The sequence below is a fragment of the Suillus bovinus genome (genome assembly GCF_016758785.1).
Source record: "Suillus bovinus strain UH-Sbo-P2 chromosome Unknown EDB93scaffold_20, whole genome shotgun sequence".
In the NCBI taxonomy this organism is placed as follows: domain Eukaryota; kingdom Fungi; phylum Basidiomycota; class Agaricomycetes; order Boletales; family Suillaceae; genus Suillus; species Suillus bovinus.
Window position 1 is genome coordinate 1 of NW_024542076.1, and position 22372 is coordinate 22372.

Below are 22372 nucleotides of genomic sequence, written 5' to 3' on the forward strand. Positions count from 1 at the left end.
AAGCTATCATTAGTGGATTATCGTCAATCCTGCAAGTCATAGATGTGAGAGCTCGTTTTGTTACTGGGATGTTTCTTGGTTCAATGGCCGTCACAGAGACAGGGTCAGAATAAGGCGGACCTAGGTCGCCTGGAGTCACGACTTCGTCGTCTGAGTTCACATCTGTGCAACGCCCCGACCAGCCAGGATCCCTCTGAACAAAACCGGAGGGATGTCATAATCAAGTATATGTTTTTTGACGTGTTCTTGAATTTACCCGACGTCGAGTTGCACTTAGGATGCTACAAGGCATACAAGTCAAAGTAACACAGTTGCACAACCGTGGTCTCGCATACGCATCTGTTACGCAAGCTATCATCGAATGCTCCAGCGAAATCGGCGATTATCTAGAGGATTATTCGGTTGTGTTCTACTCTCCCAAGATTATTTGCATGCACTCACTATTCTGCCTTATTAGTTTTCATCTCAAATGCAGATTGCACACAACGTGCAAAAAGCGTTGGCAATTCTAGAGACGCAGCATGATTCTGAAAGATTCGTCACAACGCAGTTAACCGCGGCTGTCACACTTGACTGTGTGAAACTGGTTGACGCAACGGGCTACGAACATTCAATATCAGTGACCTTTTGCACCTCATTTTAGGTTTGCCTCCCCAATGGAAAATCTATACTGGGAAGCTTGCTCATCAAATTCTCTTTAGCAATTCAATAAGATACTCCAGGATCTGTTCGAATGCGAGTCAATTGAAGCTCGAGTACAAAAACAGTATATGAAGCAAGGACAGTACGATTTGTGCATTGACGATGACAAGCAGGTAACCCGACTGACAAACCATAAATGGCCAAGCATTGAAGCAGGAACAACGATCGTCATGAGGATCGTTTTTGAAGAAGAAACACGCCCTGAAGTAAAACATAAATGTCATTTTTGCGGCACTGTCAATCAAATTAGCGCCAAGTATTCACAGATTGGTTGCTCAATCATTTGGTGAGTATTTTTGTCTTTTGGATGCTGGCGGTGCCTGACAATCGAAAGTCGAAAATGCAAACGACGATTTCAGATCTCCAACGGAGGCTCCAGGACGACACGATCCTCCATTGACTCCGTTCGCGAAAATGAAGCAGAAATGCACCTTATTCGCAACTTTCACATTCAACAGATTGTATGTTGCTACGAAACTTCACTAGCAGTCTTAGACTGAAAACTCAACAACCTTAACCCACTCACGACAATGCTCAGACCGTGTACCGCTCTCAGAGAGTGCGTGTTCTCGTTTTTTGGGTCGCTTACCCGACGCTGATGGTCCTCTGCCCGCTTCCCGCTCTCAGGTGGTGCGTGTTCTCGTTGTTTGGCTCGCTTACCCGACGCTGATGGTCCTCTGCCCGCTTCCCGCTCTCAGGTGGTGCGTGTTCTCGTTGTTTGGCTCGCTTACTCGACGCTGATGGTCCTCTGGCCGCGCCCGCTCTCAGTCGGTGCGTGTTCTCGTCGTTTGGCTCGCTTACCCGACGCTGATGGTCCTCTGCCCAAGTCCCGCTCTCAGAATGTGCGTATTCTTGTCGTTTGGCTCGCTTACCCGACGCTGATGGTCCTCTGGTCGCGTCCCGCTCTCAGCCCGTGCGTGTACTCGTCGTTTGGCTCACTTACCCGACGCTGATGGTCCTCTGGACCCGTCCCGCTCTCAGAAAGTGCGTGTACTCGTCGTTTGGCTCACTTACCCGACGCTGATGGTCCTCTGGACCCGTCCCGCTCTCAGAAAGTGCGTGTTCTCGTCTTTTGGGTCGCTTGCCCGACGCTGATGGTCCTCTGGCCGCGTCCCGCTCTCAGAGAGTGCGTGTTCTCGTCGTTTGGCTCGCTTACCCGACGCTGATGGTCGTCTCTTGATGTTTCTTAATGAATAAAAAATGGATTTGCATCATCCCCGTAGATTTAGGAGTTAGACGAGTGAGAAGGGAGACTAACATTCAAAGAATGAGACTGTAGTTGAACGTTGATACTTCTGGGCTTCGTCTCGTTGCGTAGAGTACTTGTTTACATGCCAGGGTCGAGCGCCGTAGAACAGCAGCTCCAGCTACTTCAAGAATTTTTATCAAATTCGCTTTCTTCTTAGACGAACCCACCGTGCTCGCCGGACACGATGTTATGCTGCAAAGATTCAGTGCTTCAGGAATCAACACAAGTAGTCCTCAAGAAACATACAACGTATCTCAGTTCCTCAGAACAAACAAGTCATACATGGTAGTAGTACAAAGCGAGTGATGTTACATATTCGGTCAATGACATCAAGCTAACTACTCCGTCTTGTTCAAAACTTCACCTCCCCAGATATTTCACCAGCATATGTGAATCCCATGTGGACTCGCAGCATAGTGTTTTCCTCTGTACTGCCTTCTTCTTTACCACACAAGGATGATGGGTATACCCACTCAACGTTCTCGCCCCACAGTTTGAAGAATTTCTTGATAATGGCTTGAGACTCTTCAGATCCATCTCCAGAAGCGAGCAGGTATTCGTACACTGCACGCCATGCACTGTCCAACGCACCAACAACCCAACTGCAAGTGACATTGCCCTTGAATTGTAATCATCCAAAAAAACGACTGTTTTCACTCACGCATGACGGGTGCTGATGACTTCTCCAGCGAAATGGAACCTCTTGTTATGATTTGGAGCGCTAAGAGACGTGTATAAATCCTGGAAATCTCCAGGCCCAAACTGCGCAAAGGCACCTGTGGTGGAGTGAGCGTCGATTGGATCACATTAGTATCTACAGACTCACCCATGGTAAGCGGGTCGTAGTTCCAGTCCCATGCATGCATGTCCTTGTATTGGCTCAACAAGAACTCATAAGTCGCTTCACCTTTGTGTACTGCCGCGAGATCGCGCAGCACGAGTTCCTTTAGTTGCTCGATGTACTCTTCTTTACCGGTGCCGATGAGCGCTCCCAAGCGTTCTGCGTCATTTGTCCAACAGTAGCTCGCGATCAGCACTGTGGATGGTGAGGCAGAATCGACCCCGTAAGAGGGGTAGACGATAGTTCGAATGGGAAGGTCGGTGAATGATTGGCCTCCTACGATATTGAACAGGTCCGTCCACCACGCTGATGTGAAGCGGACCCCAATTTTGATTGAAGGACCGTACTGTAGCTTGCGCAATGCGTTTTTCTGCATCACGTTTAAACCAGCACCAGAGAGATCGATCGTCCGTAAGCACGGCAGAGGGATGGTCGATATAACATGTGAATATGTGCGGCTAGCACCTTCGCCCCGCACAGAAACCTCCATGGTGTGATCACCCTGGCAGATGCGAGTGACTCTCTTATTGAAGTTGATGAGAGCATTGGTGCCATTATTGGTGATGTATTTCGTCATGTAGTCGATGAGCACATGAGAACCGCCGCTAGGTACGGGAAGTATGAGAGCACGAATTTGGAGACAACGGGCATGCTTGCTCGAAACACTTCCATTCTACGTCTCCGATGATTTCTGAATCGGCCTTGGCGAACGCCAGCGATTCGAGAACTGCTTCAGTTAAAGCGCGATCATACGAGCCGGTGCTGTCGTCGAATGTCTCGCACCAATTGATAACATTATTGGAAAGATGCATAGGCGGAAGTTTGAGGTTGACACTGGGAATGTACTTGAATGACATATATGCGCGAAGCGAGTATGCGTCGTTCTCCTTCATGACCTCCCACCCCTTAGTGCATTGCTTCTCCAGATCGTTTATGAGTATGCGAGCGAACGGCTCAACGACGTCGTCGACAATATTCTCTACTCCCACAGAGATATACTCGGACTCGACACCCATTTTCTCGGCACGGAAGTCAGGAGGGTGCGATGTATCAGAAACTTGATACTGTTCATTGTTGTAGTATAGGAAGGATCCTCCTTCCCTCGCCTCGTAATAGTAATTGATAAGTTTGGACTTGAGAGGTACGGGACCGTCGTTGAGCTTTGAATAGTCGATCAACTCGCCCAAGCGCTTCATGATACCGGTCTTGTATTTGCCTTCACTGTCTTTCTGCGGCAGGGGGGACCTCATGGCGCCAACATCCTAGTTAGCGAGAGAGAAAAGAGGTTAGTTAGTTAGCATTATTGGTACGGCAGGATCAAATTAACATACGTAGTAGTCATATTCCTCGCTATTGGGGAACTTGTAGGTGAAAAGGCGGCCACCGGTGTGGTCCGACGCCTCCAAGATCTCGTAGTTGATGCCCAGCGAATCTAGCATGAGGGCGGTGTATAGACCACCAACTCCTGCCCCTAAAATTCCAACCGGGAGGCTTGACTTACTTCTAGCGCCAACAGAGGAGAGCGGTAGCTGCGATAGCGTCGGTAGCTTCGGTAGCTGCGGAGTCTGTCCACGACCAGCCTGTGGCTCGGATTGTCCAGGAAGCTTTTTGAGAAGAACACTGTCATGATCATGGATAATGTTTCGACCCCAGTAGCCTAACACGTCTCCTCCAAAATTCATGGTAAGCGTGAGTGATATTGAAGATGGGATGTGTTGGATAAGACTCCTCTGGTATGAGCCCAACCGTAACCCACATTATATATCGTATTTTTCATTCGGAGAATAAGGATTGACCAATTCCGTAACCGCACAGCGCAGTGAACATTTGGACAGGAACATTCGTACTTAAAATACTTGATGCGAAGGCTGTCAGCTGGGAAGTTGTGCTGATTTGTGCATTCTAGCGCGCTGTCAAGTGCTCTCAAACTACGAGGCATGTAATACTGGTCACGAGCTACCTGTCAATGAATCACAAACATGAATGTTTGGTAAGAAAGATACGCCTTTGTCCACTTACGCGAAAATAGAGGTCTTCCATATTTCATGTTGCTGCTATGATCCGTGGCCAACCCTGTCCTGGTTCCAATTGATTGGAAATGTGGCACATCTCGACTGCGCAATGGAAGTATGAACGCTTCGAAACTTGTCAGATGACATGACCGTTAGGTTTATCAAGCTTTGACTGCCTCAATCTGATATGAAGACTCACCTTGCAGATGAAATTTCTTCGTTGATGATTGAGAGCTTCTTGTTCTGATAGATCCAAAATGTGCGAAATGGGAGAAACTCAATTTGAAAGATAGAAATAGCTTACGTTCATTCCTCGTGACCAAAGTCTGGAAAAAGGCCACCGCTTCTGTCGTCTGAAATTTCGCGAGCGGACTGAGAATGAAAGGAAGATGTTGGATCCGAGGAAGGCGCTGCCCAGGCCGGCAATTCAAACTAGAAGTATCAAGCCCATACTATTGGCAGTATTGTCAGTTTAATCCTCGAGCGTCATGGAGTGCCAGTGAGTCTGCGAGTTGGAGTCTGCAAGGATTTTGAAGGATTCAGGATATCAACGTTATGAGCAAGGCCACAAGGTTATTTCTGGAACGAGCGCCTAGGGTCCGACACGGCTCCACTTGGTTGCCGGTCCGACCTCATTTGGACTTGATTCACTATTCGCTTGCTCTTCGCTGGCGTTTTCGCTTCCTCATGGTCCTTCCTTGGTGAATAAAGGCGCTACGCCTCAACCCCGGACCCCACCTGTATCACTCATAATTTCAGATCGTGATCTTGCATACCGTCATGTGTCTTTTGCGAGCGTTTGGCTATGTACCTGTACGCTACAGGATGAGGAGAAAATCGGCTATATGATGGGCACAAGCACGCTGAAATGGAGCGGGTCGAGATCTGAGAGTGGCAGCATTTTATTGCTTTACACACTTACATCGAGGAGCCATACATCAATGCCTTCGTAAGCCTTTTGATCTGCCTGATACTTCTGCATGTTCTCACTTGTCGAGTAACTCTGCTTTCATGCGACTTACCGTAATTATCAGGTCCCAACTTCCACCTCTGAGGGCATTGCCCAGGATGAGCCTTTGCTTAAGGACATGATCGAAGACTATGTTATGACAGAGTGCCGTCTTATGGCACAGTACTGGTTTGAAGTGCTCAAAACGCTCCAGTCAATCATTTGCTATTTCTCTGTAGGCACTTCAACCGAAAGTCGCTACCAAGCACGTTCCCGTACCATCTACTGCAGCTGCGGAGACTTACTTCTAGCTCGGTGCAGGTCAACCGGGGACCCCTTCCAGCTGTGAGAATGAGGAATGATGTCATATTGTTCCAGGCTTGTATCTTTTACTCTGGTATTTATTTAAACATCAATTATGTTCTATTTATGCCTTGTTCCGAAGTATTCGTTCATATTTACTCCATTGCAGTACTCCGAGTCCAGGATGTAAGAGTAGTCAAATACATGAATCTCATACAATATTGTTCTGATCCCCCGGATAATACATATTGATGCATTTGTGATCGATGATCATCCGCACAGATCATAGCACTCTGTGAAGCACGACATATGATCATCTTAACACTTTCGATGTAAATGGTTGATTGGCTGCAAGTCCACGACGAGAAATCCACCTTCAGACCATACAGCATCCTTGAATATGATGCATCGATGCGCATAGTTTGTACAGTGTCACCCTAGAGAGTTTAGTTTAGTTTTGGCATCGTACGCCGCTCCGATTTAGCATCATTGATAGTTGATCTCATCATTGATTGAAATAAACCCTAACCACAATGTGATTCATGTGAATCCTGTGACATCCGATATCCGACACTTGAACTCGTCATCTGCAAACTTAGCGACTAAAGCATCCACCGCGACTGATACCAGTTCAAGATTCCATTGGTCCTTCCTGCTTACTCCGAATTGTGAAAGTCTCTTGGAACCCATCGGCATCATTGCCGGAGCGGATGACCCCATTCTGCGATACGCTGAGCTGGTAAGTAGTTTATAACTTTCCTGCAGCGACCGAAGGGGGAGTCCTTCAAGTTGTTTGCCACATAGTAAGGTACAGTAAGTCACAATGCTATTCTCCTCAGGCTGAAGCCGATCAAAACTTGCCTACTGCCGCTATAAAATTTTGTTGACGAAATTATAAAGACCAACTCTTCTAATCCCATCAAATAAAATGTCTTCTGGGCAAACGCTTGCCCAGATGAATCTCACGTGTATGTGGCTCGAAGCCATACTTTACGGTAGAGTGTAAACTTTCGCAGAAATTGCAAATGCTGAATACTTGTGCAGGAATCAAGTAATTCATTCACTTTCAATAGGGTGTGGGGACAGATCTGAATCAAAATCGCAGTTGTATATTATTCGGGACGTGTATTTGTGTCATCTCCATTAGGAATCCAGCCCACAGGTGAATATTCATTACTGCACTCTCGTCTGCGTCCTGATTTGTTAATAGCAAGCTTCTGCTCGGTGCCACCTCGTTTCAATTCGCGCTGGCAACTGCACATGTGATATTGATGTTTGTACAAGCGATGATTGCATTCACGAGCACGATGAACACTGGTGTCCCCGGCGGGGCAAACTTTTATTATGCAGCTACCGCAGGAAACCGTATTTTCTTAGCTTCTCAGTCAATGTACTTTCTCAATGTGGGTTTGAAATTTTATCTCTCTCGCTTGACTTTGAACACAATAATTGTCGATGCAGGTATTTGCTCAAGAACTACTTTTGGTCAGTACATACGGCGAGAGAACATGTGTATTTTCTCATGCACAAACCTTTTTTAAAGATATGGAGACTCTACATCGTCTGGAATCAGAATATCAAAGTTTGCATTGTACCGGTGATTCAGATCATGGATTTGGACGCTGCTAATGACACTGAACCGCCTTCTTTAGCTCATTATGTGGGTAGCTCACTGTGGTACGCATCCATCTTTCAGTTACTGCATCATCATGTAAACATGACTCCCACAGTTACCGCTTCTATCGCCGTCGCCTTGCTCGCGCCCAAGCACACCGACATCTTTTCGCATACTTTTCGAGCCTTCGCATTGTCCGGATGGTCACTCGAGATGATCTTAAATATAACAGTAACTACTGGTATCGTGTACCGGATCTGGCGAACAGGACAACAGACAGCTGCTCTGACCACTTGGGGCACCTTCAAGTACAAAAGCACCATCGTGGCGATCGTGGAATCTGGGGCGCTCATCACAGTTTGTACATGCGTGATGTTCTTTTTATGGGTAGCAGGTCATGTTGCGGGGTTAGTGGCAATTGATATTGCAATGCAAGTCGCTGTAAGTCCCCAGTTTCCGAGCGTTCACAAAGATGATAACTGATCAAGGGTTAAACATAGACAATGACCCCTCTCCTCATTATCGTCCGCGCCGGTCTTAAACGCGCTAATTTCAGCCTTAAAGTTGGAACATCTGGGAGATACTCGTCATCCCACCCTAGATCCTTGGAGTTCAACGCCGTTACAATCGGCGATTACCCAATGGACATCACATCTAAATATAGCACAGGAGGAAGTGATAATTAGGAGAGAGATGTTGGTCTCGGAGGATGAAGTATTTGTAAGCGACTACAACGTCACGAAGCCCATGTCGAGACTGAAGACACTAGTCTGAATGCGACTTGTGGTGGGGACATATCTTTGGGCACTACTGCGCTTTTTCGGGAAATCCTTTCCTACCTGCATGACAACTGCCTCTGCACAGAAATCAACAAGCCTACAGAGAAGTCTACAAAGTGTTGGTATAATGCTGTCTGTATTTGAATAGCAGGGTCTCTTGTCTTGATGTGATGACTATCATCAGGATACAGGCGAGGCATTACACCGTGAGGATCTGCGGTCGCGAAAGTCCGACTAGGAACGAGCATTTGACGATGGTTGGTCTCAAGCTTCAGCGTCATTGCAATCATGTAGATTGTGATTGAGGGCAGAAATGCCTTGGGGAGAGTTGACGTGTACCAATCTCGGTACTGGTCATAGACAGTGCCCGTAGTCGGAAACATGGTTTGCACAAGGTCCCAATAAGGAACTCGGAAAACGTCGCGAAGGGCAGTGATGTCACAGCCCGAATCTCGCTCCTGGTGAAAAGTCACAAGGCAGTACTTCTTTCATCATCCCTGATCATGACCATGACTACATCCATATCTTGGTTTGGATATAATATTTGCAGCGAATTCGAAGGCATCAACAAGGCGACCTGACGAGTGCCCTTACATCACGCCGCCCTGCAGGGGTCAGCAGTTCATGGATATCAGCATCAATGTTCATCCCCTCGGACCCCAACGTGAAATCGAACAGGGGCGAGGCGTACCCACAACCACAACGGGTTGATCGAAAGAGCACCCCAAAGTAAGTGAAATGAAGAAGCTGAGCAAAGCGATGTCTCCTGGCGTAGCATCTGCCATGCCTTGGACATACGTTCATGCCTACAATATGGTCGATGCTCATCGATCAAACCATTATGACCATCTCTGGATGAGGAGCAGCTTCATATTCGTTTTTCCGTACGCGCTTCTCGGGGAGAGAGTATATTTCAATCCGACGACCACTGACGTGACTTCTAGATTCCCCTCGCTCATTTCAATCGCGATATCAGGCGGGCAGTTTTGGGCGACAGCTGACATTTTATCATCCATATTTGCCGCGATCGAGAATGGAATGGAATGGAAACTTTGAGTGATCGAATGTGACTTTGTGCATATTCACTGCGCATTTCGAACGAATCTTCAATGCATTCCAAGTCGGTCAATAAAGAAATGGTATCAGTGATCTGAAGTTCTCTGGTACTGAGCGGCGTATGACGAACTCTTTCCCAGGATTTGACTCCCTCAGCATATACCTGCATGACTCCAACCAGCCTCAGGCTTCAGCCTTGAGCGATAACTTTTGAAGAGTACTACTACTGGACGCAAAAGGCTAGCAACTTGGCTGAAATCTTCATCTAATTCCCAAAGTGAAAGTCAGTTCAGTCACTAGAGAGGCTTTGGTAGGGGTTGAGTGGAAAACTCGACTATTGAAGACAACCGCAAGGCTCAATGCCAGTTAGCACTCGAAGCACTAATAAACGTACGAACGATCAAGCAGATACAGCCCATCATGTGTTCAGTCGTAGGAGAAATCATCAATTGACAGACGGAGCCCAAAGGATAATAAAAGAATGTACCGTGACAAATGTGATTGCGTGCGACATAAGGTATGTATCATACAGTATTAAGTCCAAGCATAGCTCATAGCGTAATGATCCACTCACCGAGATCTAGTCTACATACCGAAAAAACAGTCCAAGACAAATTCACTCCGCCTCCGCATCATACTCCTCATCCCAATTTTTCCTCGTCCCGTCCCCGTTGACGCTCAGCCAGGCCTCGAGTCTACGCCCCAATTCCCCACCCCGCCCACCACAAATGTCACCAGTGGTATTTAACATCTGCTCCTTTTCCCGCTCTTTCTTCAAGGGTATGTGCCCAGCCTTCTTTCGCCGCTTGAATGACGCAGCATGCAAAGCACCGGAATTTGCCCCACAGCTGCTCGCTTGACTCTCTGCGCACACAGGCACACTCGAGGTAGAAAGCGCATCTGCAGTACACTCGGCATCTTTGAACCATTCGTCCTCAGTGTCCTCGGGCCCAAGTATACTATCAACGAGGCCTTCCTCCCATCCGTCCCATTCGACACACCTGTGAGCCATGCGCAGGCGTGCACCGATGGCTTCGTAATGCAGCCACTCTTTTGCAATCGCAACAATATTCACGGGTTTACCATTGTTCTTTCCCTGGTGCGTTGGCCGGGGGGCTCGGCCACAAGCTAAATCCTCGACCGCTGCTCGGAACATACGAGTCGTGAACGGACTGGATTGCAGGAACGTTGGAAGATGCGCGCATGCCCAGAGTGGTCGGGTAGTCGTGGATTCCCAGTCGATAACACACGTCTGTTTAGGATCACTCATCAGAACGGAAAATATATGCAAGTAGGCAAAGCTTACTATTTCTGTGGGGTTATTTTCGTCGACAAACACGTTCTCCAGACTTATGTCATGGCAGTCCAGGCCGAACTCTTCTGTCTCCCCAGAATGATCCGCGCATGCCCCGAGTCTCTCCATCATGCGCATCCAGCGACCCATCTCTTTTCGTACAGATTCCTCACGTCGCATGATGTGGGCAATTAGGAACGTGCTTCTCTGCATCCGCCTGTAATCCCTGTACATGACATCACCAGGGCCATCCCATTCTTCCTCGCTTTCCTGTGCATCCCACTCATCACTATCATCACTCTGATCGCCGGGCACTGCGTTCAAATGGTGATGCCTGGAGGATTGTATCTCATCTGGGTCAAGATGTAGTCGGTGCGGTGCCGTCTTGCCCTCATTCTCAAGAACCACGCCCCGGACCTCCCGGTCCACACACGAGGCAAGATACGAATGAGTACTAGACCACGGACCACGGTCGATCTCATCTGGATGGGAGAGATCTCCGCGATTTGATCCGAAGAAGGGCCATGATACGATGGGACCAATATGAGGCTCTCTAGCTGAAGTTGGCCATGAGACTGTTTTGTCTAGGGAACCCGTGGCGTTGGAAAAAGAGTTCATCGACAACAGTGGCATAAATTTAAAGCCGCTAATTGTAGGACGCGTCGCCGTTGGTGTCGGAGAGTTTGATGACCCGACCGAGAGAGGGGTCGGGGCGCCTACGCCTGCACCCTCTAGATATAGGGATCCGATATGCGAGAAACGTTGTGCGAACAAGGGTACTATGATAGCTGCGACATTTGCGAACAGACACTTGAGTTCTTGATTAGAGAGCGTGTGGTATACGCGTGACAGGGGAACTCCTTTTGCCTGACATGACACGTGACCTCCAAGATACTTGACATGAGAACGATATGATAACGTACCCTAGACATGAGGATATATTCACCCCCTAGGCGATTATAGGGATTCGCATCATAATGATAGACATCCGGAACAGGAATTGATGTTTGTTTGCGAAGATAGTGCATAGTAGCCACTTCAGATTCGGTTTTGAGGCGAGGCATGAACCGACGAGCGACGCGAGCAACCAGTTCGCGTGTGTCAACAAGAGTAACGAGATATGCCTGCAGCAAACATCAGGATGTCAAAATAAATAGGGTGGCCCCTGAGCTGCACACTCGCCTTATGAAACGTCCCTGAGGTTGTGATTTAATGTTCTGGTAGTCCTAGAAGACGAAGATAACGTACCGGAACTCATGAAATTTATTCGGCCAACTTCACAATTTGTCATCTCTCGTACGACGTCCTTAAGGACTCGTCGGTCGACTTGAAAGGGCTGTGCGCCATGCAGTGCTGCATCTGCTTTAGCTTCGAGCCGTCGGTCGTGGTGCTCGACATCCCAGTCCCATTCTATGACGGCCGTCGATGTCGATGGCTGCGGCAACGGAACGGTGCCAGGTAGTAGAGGCGTATCCTGCGCAACAGCATGGACGTGGTCGCCGTGGCCGTTGCGCTGCATCGTCACCTCGGGTTTCACTGAACGTTCGTTATGGACAAAGGATCTGGTCAATTTGTCCGAATGCGCCAAGCGCGAGTTGGAGGAGGAATCGAGAGTGTTGGGAGCGAACCTTTGATAGTGACGGTTCAAAATCAAGGAGCAGATACGCGCCGCATCAGGTTTCTACGTACCTACTCGTAATCTCTTTCGGTAATGCTATAGTATATTTGGCCTTGTTTCCGTGTGTTTCGGGAATAGGGACAGGCATTCCACTCAAGTTTGTTTCAAGCCCTTAGGGCGTTGACCACCAGAGTATGGTTCAGTTGGGCGAACGGTAAGCCTACTCCGAAGTAACCCATTGGGTTTTATATCTCTAGGTTTATGGGTTTCCCGGAAGAAATCCGGTGCATCTTGGCACCGCGTGTATTTCATTGTTTACTAAATGGACGTAAAGCGCAGCACTTAGCCTTTCCATATATTTAGTTCTGCTATGTAAAACTCTGGCGTCTTGCACTCTGTCTGCCCTACGTCAACGATGCAGATGTGTCGTGAGTGGCATGTCACTGACAGCGATAGGGACCAATGCTGGCATGTGGTAGTCTCGAGCTCTACTGAAGATTGAGTACCCGAGTAAGTAATAAAGCAACAGCCAAGCACTGGCTAGTGAAGCTTCTTGCCAAGGCCGCCTATGAACTAGTACACTATAAGATCTGCTCTTACCAAGCCTCGGTGGACCAATCACATCTCCTTCATCACCAATCGACCTTACTTTTATTCTGCCAGGCTACTTATATTAATATTGCAAGTCAGAACCAAAATACTCGGAACAAGTCTTGATATAACTACACGGTAAAAATCGGCAGAAGGACTTCACAAGGCACTTACCCATCTTCGTGGCGGCGCCAAGCAACTGCCAAGTGTACTCAGGTTACGGCTGCTCCATACATACATCGGATCACGAAAAGACGAGGCGAAAACAAAAATAAATACATATACACTGTAAGTGAATTACAACACTGTATGTACAACAATCAAAAATATGCCACCAAACCACAACAGCTAGAGCCGCGAGTCCTGCGTAATAAATAGTATCAACGCCAGTTCGGGTTACACAACCTCAAGGAGACCTTACATACGAAGAAGGCTCAGTACAGATGACCTCATCTACCCTCTTCTTCAACCACTCTATCACGTCCTGTCCCAGTGTTGCACAATCATACAACTCCAGGTGCTGCAGTCTCGTCGGGATAACTCCATTCACCATCGTCGCGGATCCCGACTCTGGATTGCGAGCCTCCACAAGCTGCACCAGCTTCGCTATCCCATCAGAATGCGCATGACAACTTTTCATCGCCACCGTCGTCAAATTCGGGCACGCCCAATGGGTTTGTTCTTCGTCGGGCATTCCGAGCGCTGACAAAAATGGCTCGAGCGGCGTCCCACCTATACTCAACGATTGCAAATGATTTAGATCCGTTAGGAAACCCCATGAGATGACAACTCCGCCGGGCCCATAATATAGCGTCGAGCTCGAGGTGCTGCCGTACGAGACAGAGAGGCGAGTAATCGGTGGATTGTTCGAACGTTGTAGGAGATTGGTAATGGTGTCTTCTATCGGATCACGAGCTTCTACGTCGAGGTTGAGTATCTCAAGGGATGGAAGCACGAGGGAGTCCGCTAGTTGCGACATATGATAGTGACCGCCAAAGGTGAGTTCACGAAGTCGAGATAATGAGGTCTGGACAAGGGGAAGAATAGCTGGCAGAGCAACGGCAAAATGCAAGGTGAGTGATTCAAGATCTGGGTTACTTGCGATGATATGCATGATGCGATCCAAGGGTAGATGATTTGATGGGAGCGAACGGAGATTGAGAGACCGTAGATTGGTCTTGAATATTGGCGATGACCATTTGAATGGAACATGGTGTAGCATCAGTGACTCTAGTTTCCCAAGAGACATACTGGTCGCCGGACTTGAACTCGGTATCCACGGCCATTCACTCGCATAAATAGTTTCGGCGCAAGAAATTTCAAATTCTCTAAGTATGGGAGCATCACCTATTACTCTCATTAAATGACAACATTTAATCGCTTTGGGAATGGTACGTACCGGCTATTGATTTCAGCGCGGACATGGATGGAAACTGTCTATCAAACCTGAAGACAAACCGTTGCCATCGGTGCATCTGCTCGATAAGGTAGAATATTGCGATATGACCCCAGTGAGCATTCCGCTGAGCTTGTGGAGTATTTCTTGAAGAAGGCGGAGGGGGTGATCCCCATGAGTCGTGGTGTGAAGGTGATTGCGGGACAATGATAGGAGTGTGGGCGGGAGGTAGGAGCATCGCTGTCCCAGGAGGGTGAGGGATCACATAATGAGGTGGTGGACTGGGCGGATGCAACCACGGTGTAGGTGAAGCAGGTCGGGTACGGTTCGATGAGCCCTCGTTGGAAACACCGTTTACTCGCAAGTAAATTTCGATATCGAGCGGCACTTTGTCTCCAGAACGCTCCAGCCAAAGCCGTATGGTATCAGCGGTTGCGCTTTGATTCGTTACAAGCCTTATCTAGTATAAAGGATTCAACATCATAAAACGAAACACAGGAGATCAAAGACGAAGTACAAAGACAGTAACCACCTCCACCGCACGCACATGCGAGGGTATCGATGCCATCTTCTATGACGCAATAACGAAGTTGACAGGCGAAGAATTGTATCATCTCACCTTGGACCACAGCCTCGGCATTGACAGCGTGAGTCTTCGCCACAGCGTGCAGACAGATGCAAGCACCCAAGCACAGCAAGGATGATCATCGAAGTTGAAGAGGAAGATATGGCGAAGTAGTTCATGTGGCAACCGGCGTATAGGAGAGATATAGGCTTTGGTGTATGTTACTTTCTCTTCCAATAACAACTTTTCGCGTCGTAGGTCACGTATAGCGCGCTTTCTCTCGACCATAATTTGAGCCAGGGCGTCTTCCGCGTATGCAATCTTTTCCGAGAGCGCTAAGAGCTGCTCTTGCTGGGATTGGAGCTCTCTGCGAGCATCAGCAACAGCTGCGTCCGTTGGTGGCTCCGGATAGTTGGCCAAGTATGCGGAAGGCGTCATGGCGAACGATGGTGTGGATGTGTTCACGGTGAGAAAAGGCGGAACAGGAACAACAAGTTGGATGAGCTGAAACTGATGGAAAGTCCCATATATGGCCACGTGGGTTTTGAAGGCTTGGCTCTTTGGGGATGGCGTAGTACTCATGTCTCCCATATCCTCTTCTTTGTCTACTCAAAATCGTATTCAGACTATCGGTACCCAGTCTTAACTCGAGCCTACGACGATTTTAAAGAACTTGTATCGGAAATGAAGCCAGTATTTGCTTATCTATCCATGACAACCAGTGAGAAACAACAGCGTGGAAAGGTAGTACAACATTGTATGCATAAGTATGAAGTAACTGCCATAAGAGATGGCTCGAGCGTTCAGATATATCTCGGCTACTTCTTTCCTGCTTCAATGGCATCTCCATTCTTGCATGCGATTATTTTTATGCGAGCCGCTGACACCATTTCGTTCGATTCCATCTTGAAGGACGGGTTTTTGACGATGAATGTCCAAACATCATCGCACAAACGGTATGTCCGAAGGTTGCCCTGAAGGGAGGATGAAAGTTATGAGAAGTCAATTCCTTTCAAACCAGAAACGGACGAGCCTTGAGGGTAGTCTTTGTTTTCACCTGCTTGACCATCGTGTCTGCAAGCGACTTGTCAAACTATGAGAACTTGTGGTCAACGCTCATTGGACATGACAGATATTTAACCAACAAATACCTGTTGAAGGACTTTCATGGCCAATTGCGGTGTGATAGCGCCGCTGGTGATAAGCTCGTCCAGCGAGTCTGTCAGGGCCATTCCAATTCTGTGACCGTGAACATCCGAACGATCAGGTAAACCGCTGGAACATACGATGACCCTCGGTAAAACTCATAGTACGCTGAAGCCATGCTAATTTGCAGCTGTCTTCAGCTTCAGAGTAAAACAGGCAGTAGTGTGGAGAACCGCTTCTGACCATGCCATGAGCTGCAATGGTTGGTGAGTAATACTACCGTGACGTGTGACGTCACGTAAGGGTGTGCAACTTTGCGATCTGTGTCCATCAATGAACGCAACGCTCAAATTCTATGCAAATGTCTTCCACCGTTTATCTCGATATTTTCATGGGAGACCAGGAACTGCACAAACTAGATGAAGCTGCATTTATCGCCACCCGAAACTTCCTCGCTAATAATGCAGCAATCTACGGCTTGCCATCCGATCCACAACATCTATCATCAGAGCAACAAGAGATGCTCAGGGAAATCGATGTATTTGCATTCCTGCCGATGCTCTGCTGCCAACATATTCAAAGACATTCATTCTCTAATCGTCGATAGAAATCGCGTGTACTACGCTTCATGCCCCCAGAGGCACTTTATGTCGGCCGCCTCGTCTTTGAGTTGAACCCCGAGGCCTCTCTGAAAAAAACGACGACCAATTTCACTGCGCTGTGTACGGGGGAGAAAGGAAAGTGTAAAAATGCACGTAACAAAGAGTTATATTACTTGGGATGCCCTATACATCGTATCGTGAAAGATTTCGTGGCGCAGGGGGGCGACGTGACAAGGGGAGATGGCAGTGGCGGCGAGGTTCGTGCTCGAAATATAACTAATTAATTTTCTGATTTCACTCAGTCGATATATGGCGGCAAATTTAACGATGAAAAGGATGGTTTGAAGATCAAGATGAGAAGAGGAACCCTGGCGATGGCCAACTCCGGCAAAAATACGAATTCTTCCCAGTTCTTTATTGTGCTCACGGATGACGAGACGCAGCTTGCAAAGTTGAACAGCAAATATGTAGCGTTTGGCGAATTGAAAGCAGGGTTTGAGGTCCTGGACAAGCTGAATAAAGTTGCTGGAGACGTCGATGGGAAACCCAATGTACCAGTGTGGATAGGCGGATGTGGCAAGGCCAATCATGTAAATTGACACGTAACAAGTGGTGGAGTATTCACCCCAAATCCAAACAGTGGTGTGATGATAATCGGCATAAACGTTCGAGACTTATGGCACTTCCCGAGTGAAAATCACATAAGGACGCGAGGCCGCTTAGAAAAAACATGAGTCGTGTTGTTATGCTATGTGGGGAAAGCATGCATCTGGTGTCATGTTGTCCCTCTGCTTGTGTTTCTCCTCGTTTAGGCGAATGATACTGACGATAACTGTTGTGAGACAATTCGCCCCTGGGCCCTTGGAGCGAAAACGTCTGCAGGTAAAACTCAGGGTCTAAGCAAACTTGGCCGATCACGTATTACGACTCGTACCCACTCGTCATCAAGATTCACCAATACAACGTTATTGCGGATGTATCTGTAGGGTAGGCATGCACGACTTAGGTCTCAAGTAAGAATCATAGGAAAAAGAAGTCTGAGAGCAGGCTCACATTATGCGTTTCATTATGCATGGCAACGTTGAGCTGGTTGCTTATAAACGTCTTCGCGTCTGAATCACTTATATGCTGGCAGAAGATCAACGGGCGGTCAAGAAGTGATGCAACTATGTACTTATACTGCCGAGACGATCCTGCATCGTTTCGATTGAAGCAGGAGGAGTGTCGGCCTAACCATAGCCGCGGCCTCGTGTGCACTCCCGATTTGATAGCAAACCCGCGAAATGGAGAACAATTTGTAGCAGTCAAACCATGCACGACGGATCATGATGATCGACGGGTATGAAGAAGCTACGTCGACGGGCGGAGCCGTGTGATAAGCAGGTGACCATTGCGCATGATTGCCTCTTTCAACATCGCCGTTAGCATGGGATGCACTAGATGGAGATGGCGTGAACGAGAAAACAGGCTGGGATCACCAGCGGTCCATCACATGATTGATTTAGCGTGTAGAGAAGCAAAGGAGCTTACATAAATTGTTGATCATGAAGCTTTACAGCAACAATGCCAACGCGGTTGCAACGAGGATCTGCTAGGGAACAGATAATCAGAACGAAACTGAACTTGTCACTATCAGTGGCCGGCGGCATTGGGGAAACCTTAACGGTCATAGCCGGTCACTGATTAAGGCTTGGACCTCCCTCCGCGAAACTTTCGTTTAAACCGCAAATAATGCGGGTTTGGCTCATACTTAACCCTGCTTAGCACATGACTTATAGACTGTCGTTGCAATCAATACAATCAATATGCAAAATGAACATGAATTAGGATGAGAGATATGAAAACTCAGAAGCTAGCCACCCTACGAGAAAAATTAATGAGACAGCAAGATCCGCTGAAAATGAACACTAACACAGTTTTCTTTGGCGCCGGTATCTACAGCCTCGAGATCCGCAGGACTACGATCCGACGCGGGTTCTTGAAACAACAGATTCCTGTTGACGTTACCCAAACGTTCGCAAAGGACAGGCGCCTTCTGATGGAATTCTGTGGGCACACCCTCAACCTTCCCTGGCAGTAGGATATGCGGCAGAACGGGAGTGTGAAGCAAGCGATGAGACACCCTGACACATTTAACGTGTCAGCATAGATGATCGCAAATACTAAATTTCGGTCTTGTTGTGTGATATAGCATGAGGCTGATAACGTACAATTTGGCGATATTCCCCCGTGTAAAGATCCACACTTCTTGTGGAGTGGCACCAGTGTTTGCCGTCAACAGATTTTCCAATTTAGCAGCTACTGGCTGTTTCGAGGGTGAATTTTCAAATTTCTGTGGGTTCATAGAACATCTTGGGAAGCTGTTTGGGTCTAATCGTAGGATCCGACCCAGAGACCACTGAGGGGCGACGTATTCATCCCAGGGGTAGGTATTTAAAGAGCAAGAAGGAACAGGTTCATAGCTATATTGATGTTGACTCCGCGGGATGGAATTCAGGACTGGCAATTAATACGACTCAAGCAAGCGACGCCCTGCCAAATAGGTAGAAAGAAAATGAAGAAGTTAATACACATCATGGATGACCAAATTGTCTTACCTACAAGGCTGAGCCGTTCATTAGACAGCCGTCTTGTAACTTCCACGGGTGAAAATACGTTCTGTAAGCTCGGGTGTAAAATGAAGAGGGAAGACATTGATTAGATGAATAACAAGCGTCGCACTATGGCCCATCCAAGGATGTTTGAGCGGGTCGGGGAGCTCGTTCAAGAAACTGAATTCGAAACACTTGCAGCTAGCCGTGGAAACCCGGATTATAGTAAACAATGGGGTCACTACGTTAAACTTTAAAAAAGCTTAGCCGAGTCTAGACATGCTGGAAGTCACGTGATCGTGATCCGGCATCCCGATCGGGTGAAATCTTAGGTGACCTGCCGGTATCATCGACTTGATCTCGACTCCAGGAAACCATCAGTGTTTGCAGATCAGGATTTGACACCCGTTGCACCGAGAAACACCGCATTTTTCCACTAGCAAGGAAGAGAGGGTCTTGACAGGGATATGGAATAAATGCCACATAATATTTATTTATTTATGTAGCAGAACATGCATTGCTGTGCTCGAAACCGCGGCAGCTAGACCAGGGTACATTACGTATGGGACCTTGGAGTTGTTCTGTTCAACAGAACCTCAGTGAACTGCCTGCCAGAGGCCAGTGTCAGACAAAGTTTCAAACTTAATCAAGACCTTGGTGGAGCTCGCCGTCGCGTTATCTTGCCTATGCAATATAACACCACCCATCAGTTCCCTGCGAGCTGATCACTGTGCTGGCACACTTCTTGTCACCTTCAAGTTTGGTTAGGTGGAGCCCACCGTTGGGCCATCTGGTCATCATTGCACGACCCCCTCGATGTCTCCGGTCTCGGGTCCTCCAGGTTATTATTACTTGGTTTGTATTATATTGCTTGCTAAGAAGAGCATTTTAGGCCATCCTCTGTGAATGCGCAGCCTATGTCCACCTTTATCACCTCCGAGCCCTTTTGAGAGAGGTACGATTTTCGGAACCGGGAATGTCAATCGGGATCTCTACAGTCATAGAGGATCGTAGCTGATCGTACCATAGCATTAGTCGGGATAGCGGTCCTAGCATCAATCGCTAAGGATTGTGTGTCAAACCCTCTGCCGCCATTATGTAGCGTCCTCGTCGTCTTCTTCGTCGAGTTGTTGAGATGACGTGGACATCAATGCTGGAACGTTGACGATTGGGGCCAGCGCGAGAGCGCAAATTAATGTCTACCTTCCCGTTCGGAAGCACGTCCTAAATGCGAGCTTGCCGTAGTTCTCGCTGCATCCAAAGAAGTTCCTTGAAATGATCAGGACTCAGATCAGTGTAATGCACGCGCAATCAGAGAGGCGACGCGCGGATGCCACGAGGTCGCGGAATGAAAACCACCACTTCCCACCCAGTCACTGATCACAGTCACAGCCCAGGCTGCAGTTCTTCGCGTAATCAATCCTCCACCTCACAAATATCCCGTAAACTGAATTAACCGTTAGTATTTATCTTCATTTTGTAGCCCCTCGATCATTCTAGGACGACTCCGTTCACATCAAGGAACGTGGGCGTTTCGATATGAAACCCGCATTTGGGAGTCTTATCCCTGTGTTAGGCATCATTCCAAAACCATCCTAACCTGGTGGTGGTCCACCGTACCTCAGGGCTCGCACCCTTTTTTTCGAATGTGGTTCGCGAATACACACACATATATATTGCATGAATTGCTCTTGTTCGAACGCCACCTTTGACTCTGGCACCTCTCTTCCCAATGAACCTTTGCATTTCACCCTGTCTCACTCTGTCCCCAACGGCCGACAGTTGTCCATTCGAGGCCATTATGCTATCGTTCACGTGCAATGCCAGGATTCCCCTGGGACCAGCAGCGTTCACCCCGGGTGGCTCAATATCCATTTCATCGCCACATGCTGAGATCTGGCTTCAAAATAAACAGGTTAGAAAGCGTGTATTCTAAGATGACGGACGGACATTAAATATGCATTCCAGATACTGATACGAGATCAAAACACCGCACATGGAACATATGTGAATGGTACCCGAATAGTGCAACAAACTCTCTTGCAGAACGGCGACATCCTCGTAAGTATTCACGTTTTAACTGCAGTATACCCATTGAATTTTACATCTCTGCAGACATTGGGTGTTCCAATAATTCGGTCCTCCAGTATCCCCGGCAATGTAACCAATGCACAACTTAAGCCCATTAAAGCAATGGTAACCATTGTGGGTGTCTGATCTCCCAGCGGCAGGTGCCAATCATTATTGTGTGTGGATGTCGTGACTTTCGCGATCTGCTCTTTCAATGACCCACCACTACCTTGGCATCATCATGCGCTCACTTTTTCGGCGATACCCTCCGAAACTTCGTTCGTTTATTTCTTTTGCATCGATTGTCCTTTGATCACAGCGTCCACTGCACGCTTGCATAGTTGAAGCATCTTTAGATGCTTGGCTTAGATGTACAACATGGTTAGCATTGAGATTCTCGAATGTAGATTAGACAAAAGTTGATAATGGTGTATGATGTACGTAGGAGCCAATTCCTATATCCGAATTCCGGAGGCGCTCTAAAAGCTATGAAACCAATAAATTGAAATCTTATCGCAAGCGCCAATCTGCCGGGTTTGCATGTGACTTCAATTAGTACTCAAGAGGGCCAAGACCTTGATGAGCCAGCAGCAGTATGATGGACGGTGTATGAATTCCATACACCACTTCTGGCGGTCCAATCGTGTAGTTTGCTGAAGGCTTCCACCTCATTGGTAGGTTCAATAGGACTAAAAACGACGTGAGCCACTGACATGTTAGCTCGCGGCCTTGGCGTCCCTAGCCATCGTATCTTCGACAACTATATCGAGAACGAGGAGATTTACCTTAGGCACGGCTCGTATTCTTGCCCTCCAAGTGCTTGGTGAAGCAAAAATTGCATCCTTCGTGGGCTCTCGTCCACACCACTCGTTACCATGTTCTGAGGAGAAAGTGGGGAAGACTGACCAAATGGAGAACACCTTTACCGAGCTGGCAGTAGAATTTACTCGCCGTACCCCAAAACGATGCCGCGAAAGGTTCTTTTCGTCTCTG

The 22372-nt window shown here is 47.8% G+C and overlaps 9 protein-coding genes across 9 annotated transcripts; 4 read left to right on the plus strand and 5 right to left on the minus strand.

Moving 5' to 3' along the window:
- Positions 1 to 289: 289 nt before the first annotated feature.
- Positions 290 to 1264, plus strand: EDB93DRAFT_1139246 (uncharacterized protein). The gene is made up of 3 exons (XM_041449236.1): positions 290 to 643; positions 702 to 988; positions 1037 to 1264. The coding sequence occupies exons 2-3, from the start codon at positions 771 to 773 to the stop codon at positions 1200 to 1202; spliced, it is 384 nt and encodes a 127-aa protein (XP_041308662.1). The 5' UTR covers positions 290 to 643; positions 702 to 770; the 3' UTR covers positions 1203 to 1264.
- Positions 1265 to 2280: 1016 nt separating this feature from the next.
- Positions 2281 to 4666, minus strand: EDB93DRAFT_295054 (uncharacterized protein). Its single transcript, XM_041456004.1, has 5 exons — positions 4124 to 4666; positions 3450 to 4054; positions 2778 to 3397; positions 2613 to 2727; positions 2281 to 2553 (listed from the first exon to the last, which is right to left on the minus strand). Exons 1-5 carry the CDS (start codon positions 4472 to 4474, stop codon positions 2304 to 2306), a joined length of 1941 nt encoding a protein of 646 aa, XP_041308663.1. The 5' UTR covers positions 4475 to 4666; the 3' UTR covers positions 2281 to 2303.
- A 1948-nt stretch (positions 4667 to 6614) lies between these two features.
- EDB93DRAFT_295132 (uncharacterized protein) lies at positions 6615 to 8432 on the plus strand. Its single transcript, XM_041456005.1, has 10 exons — positions 6615 to 6869; positions 6957 to 7051; positions 7101 to 7107; positions 7162 to 7218; positions 7267 to 7459; positions 7518 to 7541; positions 7600 to 7653; positions 7709 to 7733; positions 7787 to 8112; positions 8172 to 8432. Exons 2-10 carry the CDS (start codon positions 6985 to 6987, stop codon positions 8355 to 8357), a joined length of 939 nt encoding a protein of 312 aa, XP_041308664.1. The 5' UTR covers positions 6615 to 6869; positions 6957 to 6984; the 3' UTR covers positions 8358 to 8432.
- A 1690-nt stretch (positions 8433 to 10122) lies between these two features.
- Positions 10123 to 12566, minus strand: EDB93DRAFT_1249334 (uncharacterized protein; the record flags this gene model as incomplete). The annotated part of the gene is made up of 6 exons (XM_041452844.1): positions 10123 to 10758; positions 10813 to 11667; positions 11724 to 11924; positions 11977 to 11996; positions 12049 to 12428; positions 12490 to 12566. The coding sequence occupies 6 exons, from the start codon at positions 12564 to 12566 to the stop codon at positions 10123 to 10125; spliced, it is 2169 nt and encodes a 722-aa protein (XP_041308665.1).
- Positions 12567 to 13271: 705 nt separating this feature from the next.
- EDB93DRAFT_1275807 (uncharacterized protein) lies at positions 13272 to 15408 on the minus strand (the record flags this gene model as incomplete). Its single annotated transcript, XM_041454400.1, has 3 exons — positions 13272 to 14356; positions 14409 to 14865; positions 15025 to 15408. The coding sequence occupies 3 exons, from the start codon at positions 15406 to 15408 to the stop codon at positions 13416 to 13418; spliced, it is 1782 nt and encodes a 593-aa protein (XP_041308666.1). The 3' UTR covers positions 13272 to 13415.
- Positions 15409 to 15556: 148 nt separating this feature from the next.
- On the minus strand, positions 15557 to 16417 carry EDB93DRAFT_1139297 (transcription initiation factor IIA, gamma subunit, helical domain-containing protein). Its single transcript, XM_041449237.1, has 4 exons — positions 16257 to 16417; positions 16122 to 16209; positions 16004 to 16063; positions 15557 to 15944 (listed from the first exon to the last, which is right to left on the minus strand). The coding sequence occupies exons 1-4, from the start codon at positions 16292 to 16294 to the stop codon at positions 15789 to 15791; spliced, it is 342 nt and encodes a 113-aa protein (XP_041308667.1). The 5' UTR covers positions 16295 to 16417; the 3' UTR covers positions 15557 to 15788.
- A 327-nt stretch (positions 16418 to 16744) lies between these two features.
- On the plus strand, positions 16745 to 17317 carry EDB93DRAFT_1240038 (cyclophilin-like domain-containing protein; the record flags this gene model as incomplete). Its single annotated transcript, XM_041451706.1, has 2 exons — positions 16745 to 16975; positions 17021 to 17317. The coding sequence occupies 2 exons, from the start codon at positions 16745 to 16747 to the stop codon at positions 17315 to 17317; spliced, it is 528 nt and encodes a 175-aa protein (XP_041308668.1).
- A 1181-nt stretch (positions 17318 to 18498) lies between these two features.
- EDB93DRAFT_1139313 (uncharacterized protein) lies at positions 18499 to 19540 on the minus strand. Its single transcript, XM_041449238.1, has 4 exons — positions 19320 to 19540; positions 18929 to 19250; positions 18631 to 18841; positions 18499 to 18579 (listed from the first exon to the last, which is right to left on the minus strand). Exons 2-4 carry the CDS (start codon positions 19060 to 19062, stop codon positions 18571 to 18573), a joined length of 354 nt encoding a protein of 117 aa, XP_041308669.1. The 5' UTR covers positions 19063 to 19250; positions 19320 to 19540; the 3' UTR covers positions 18499 to 18570.
- A 1109-nt stretch (positions 19541 to 20649) lies between these two features.
- EDB93DRAFT_295675 (uncharacterized protein) lies at positions 20650 to 21895 on the plus strand. Its single transcript, XM_041456007.1, has 3 exons — positions 20650 to 21224; positions 21278 to 21370; positions 21425 to 21895. The coding sequence occupies exons 1-3, from the start codon at positions 21042 to 21044 to the stop codon at positions 21524 to 21526; spliced, it is 378 nt and encodes a 125-aa protein (XP_041308670.1). The 5' UTR covers positions 20650 to 21041; the 3' UTR covers positions 21527 to 21895.
- The last annotated feature ends 477 nt before the right edge of the window (positions 21896 to 22372 follow it).

Bases quoted from the DNA above. Each gene is read 5' to 3' on its own strand.
- EDB93DRAFT_1139246 (XM_041449236.1), top strand. From the start codon at position 771: ATGAAGCAAGGACAGTACGATTTGTGCATTGACGATGACAAGCAGGTA. The intron at 989-1,036 runs GTGAGTATTTTT...GACAATCGAAAG, and splicing joins ATTGGTTGCTCAATCATTTG to TCGAAAATGCAAACGACGAT.
- EDB93DRAFT_295054 (XM_041456004.1), bottom strand. From the start codon at position 4,474: ATGAATTTTGGAGGAGACGTGTTAGGCTACTGGGGTCGAAACATTATC. The intron at 4,055-4,123 runs GTATGTTAATTT...CTCGCTAACTAG, and splicing joins GCGAGGAATATGACTACTAC to GATGTTGGCGCCATGAGGTC. The intron at 2,728-2,777 runs GTGAGTCTGTAG...ACTCCACCACAG, and splicing joins CTACGACCCGCTTACCATGG to GTGCCTTTGCGCAGTTTGGG.
- EDB93DRAFT_295132 (XM_041456005.1), top strand. From the start codon at position 6,985: ATGTCTTCTGGGCAAACGCTTGCCCAGATGAATCTCACGTGTATGTGG. The intron at 7,460-7,517 runs GTGGGTTTGAAA...TTGTCGATGCAG, and splicing joins AGTCAATGTACTTTCTCAAT to GTATTTGCTCAAGAACTACT. The intron at 7,734-7,786 runs GTACGCATCCAT...TGACTCCCACAG, and splicing joins TATGTGGGTAGCTCACTGTG to TTACCGCTTCTATCGCCGTC.
- EDB93DRAFT_1139297 (XM_041449237.1), bottom strand. From the start codon at position 16,294: ATGGCTTCAGCGTACTATGAGTTTTACCGAGGGTCATC. The intron at 16,064-16,121 runs GTATTTGTTGGT...AAGTTCTCATAG, and splicing joins CCATGAAAGTCCTTCAACAG to TTTGACAAGTCGCTTGCAGA. The intron at 15,945-16,003 runs GCTCGTCCGTTT...TCCTCCCTTCAG, and splicing joins AAACAAAGACTACCCTCAAG to GGCAACCTTCGGACATACCG.
- EDB93DRAFT_1139313 (XM_041449238.1), bottom strand. From the start codon at position 19,062: ATGAACCCACAGAAATTTGAAAATTCACCCTCGAAACAGCCAGTAGCT. The intron at 18,842-18,928 runs GTACGTTATCAG...TAAATGTGTCAG, and splicing joins CGGGGGAATATCGCCAAATT to GGTGTCTCATCGCTTGCTTC.
- EDB93DRAFT_295675 (XM_041456007.1), top strand. From the start codon at position 21,042: ATGAACCTTTGCATTTCACCCTGTCTCACTCTGTCCCCAACGGCCGAC. The intron at 21,225-21,277 runs GTTAGAAAGCGT...TATGCATTCCAG, and splicing joins TCTGGCTTCAAAATAAACAG to ATACTGATACGAGATCAAAA. The intron at 21,371-21,424 runs GTAAGTATTCAC...ACATCTCTGCAG, and splicing joins TGCAGAACGGCGACATCCTC to ACATTGGGTGTTCCAATAAT.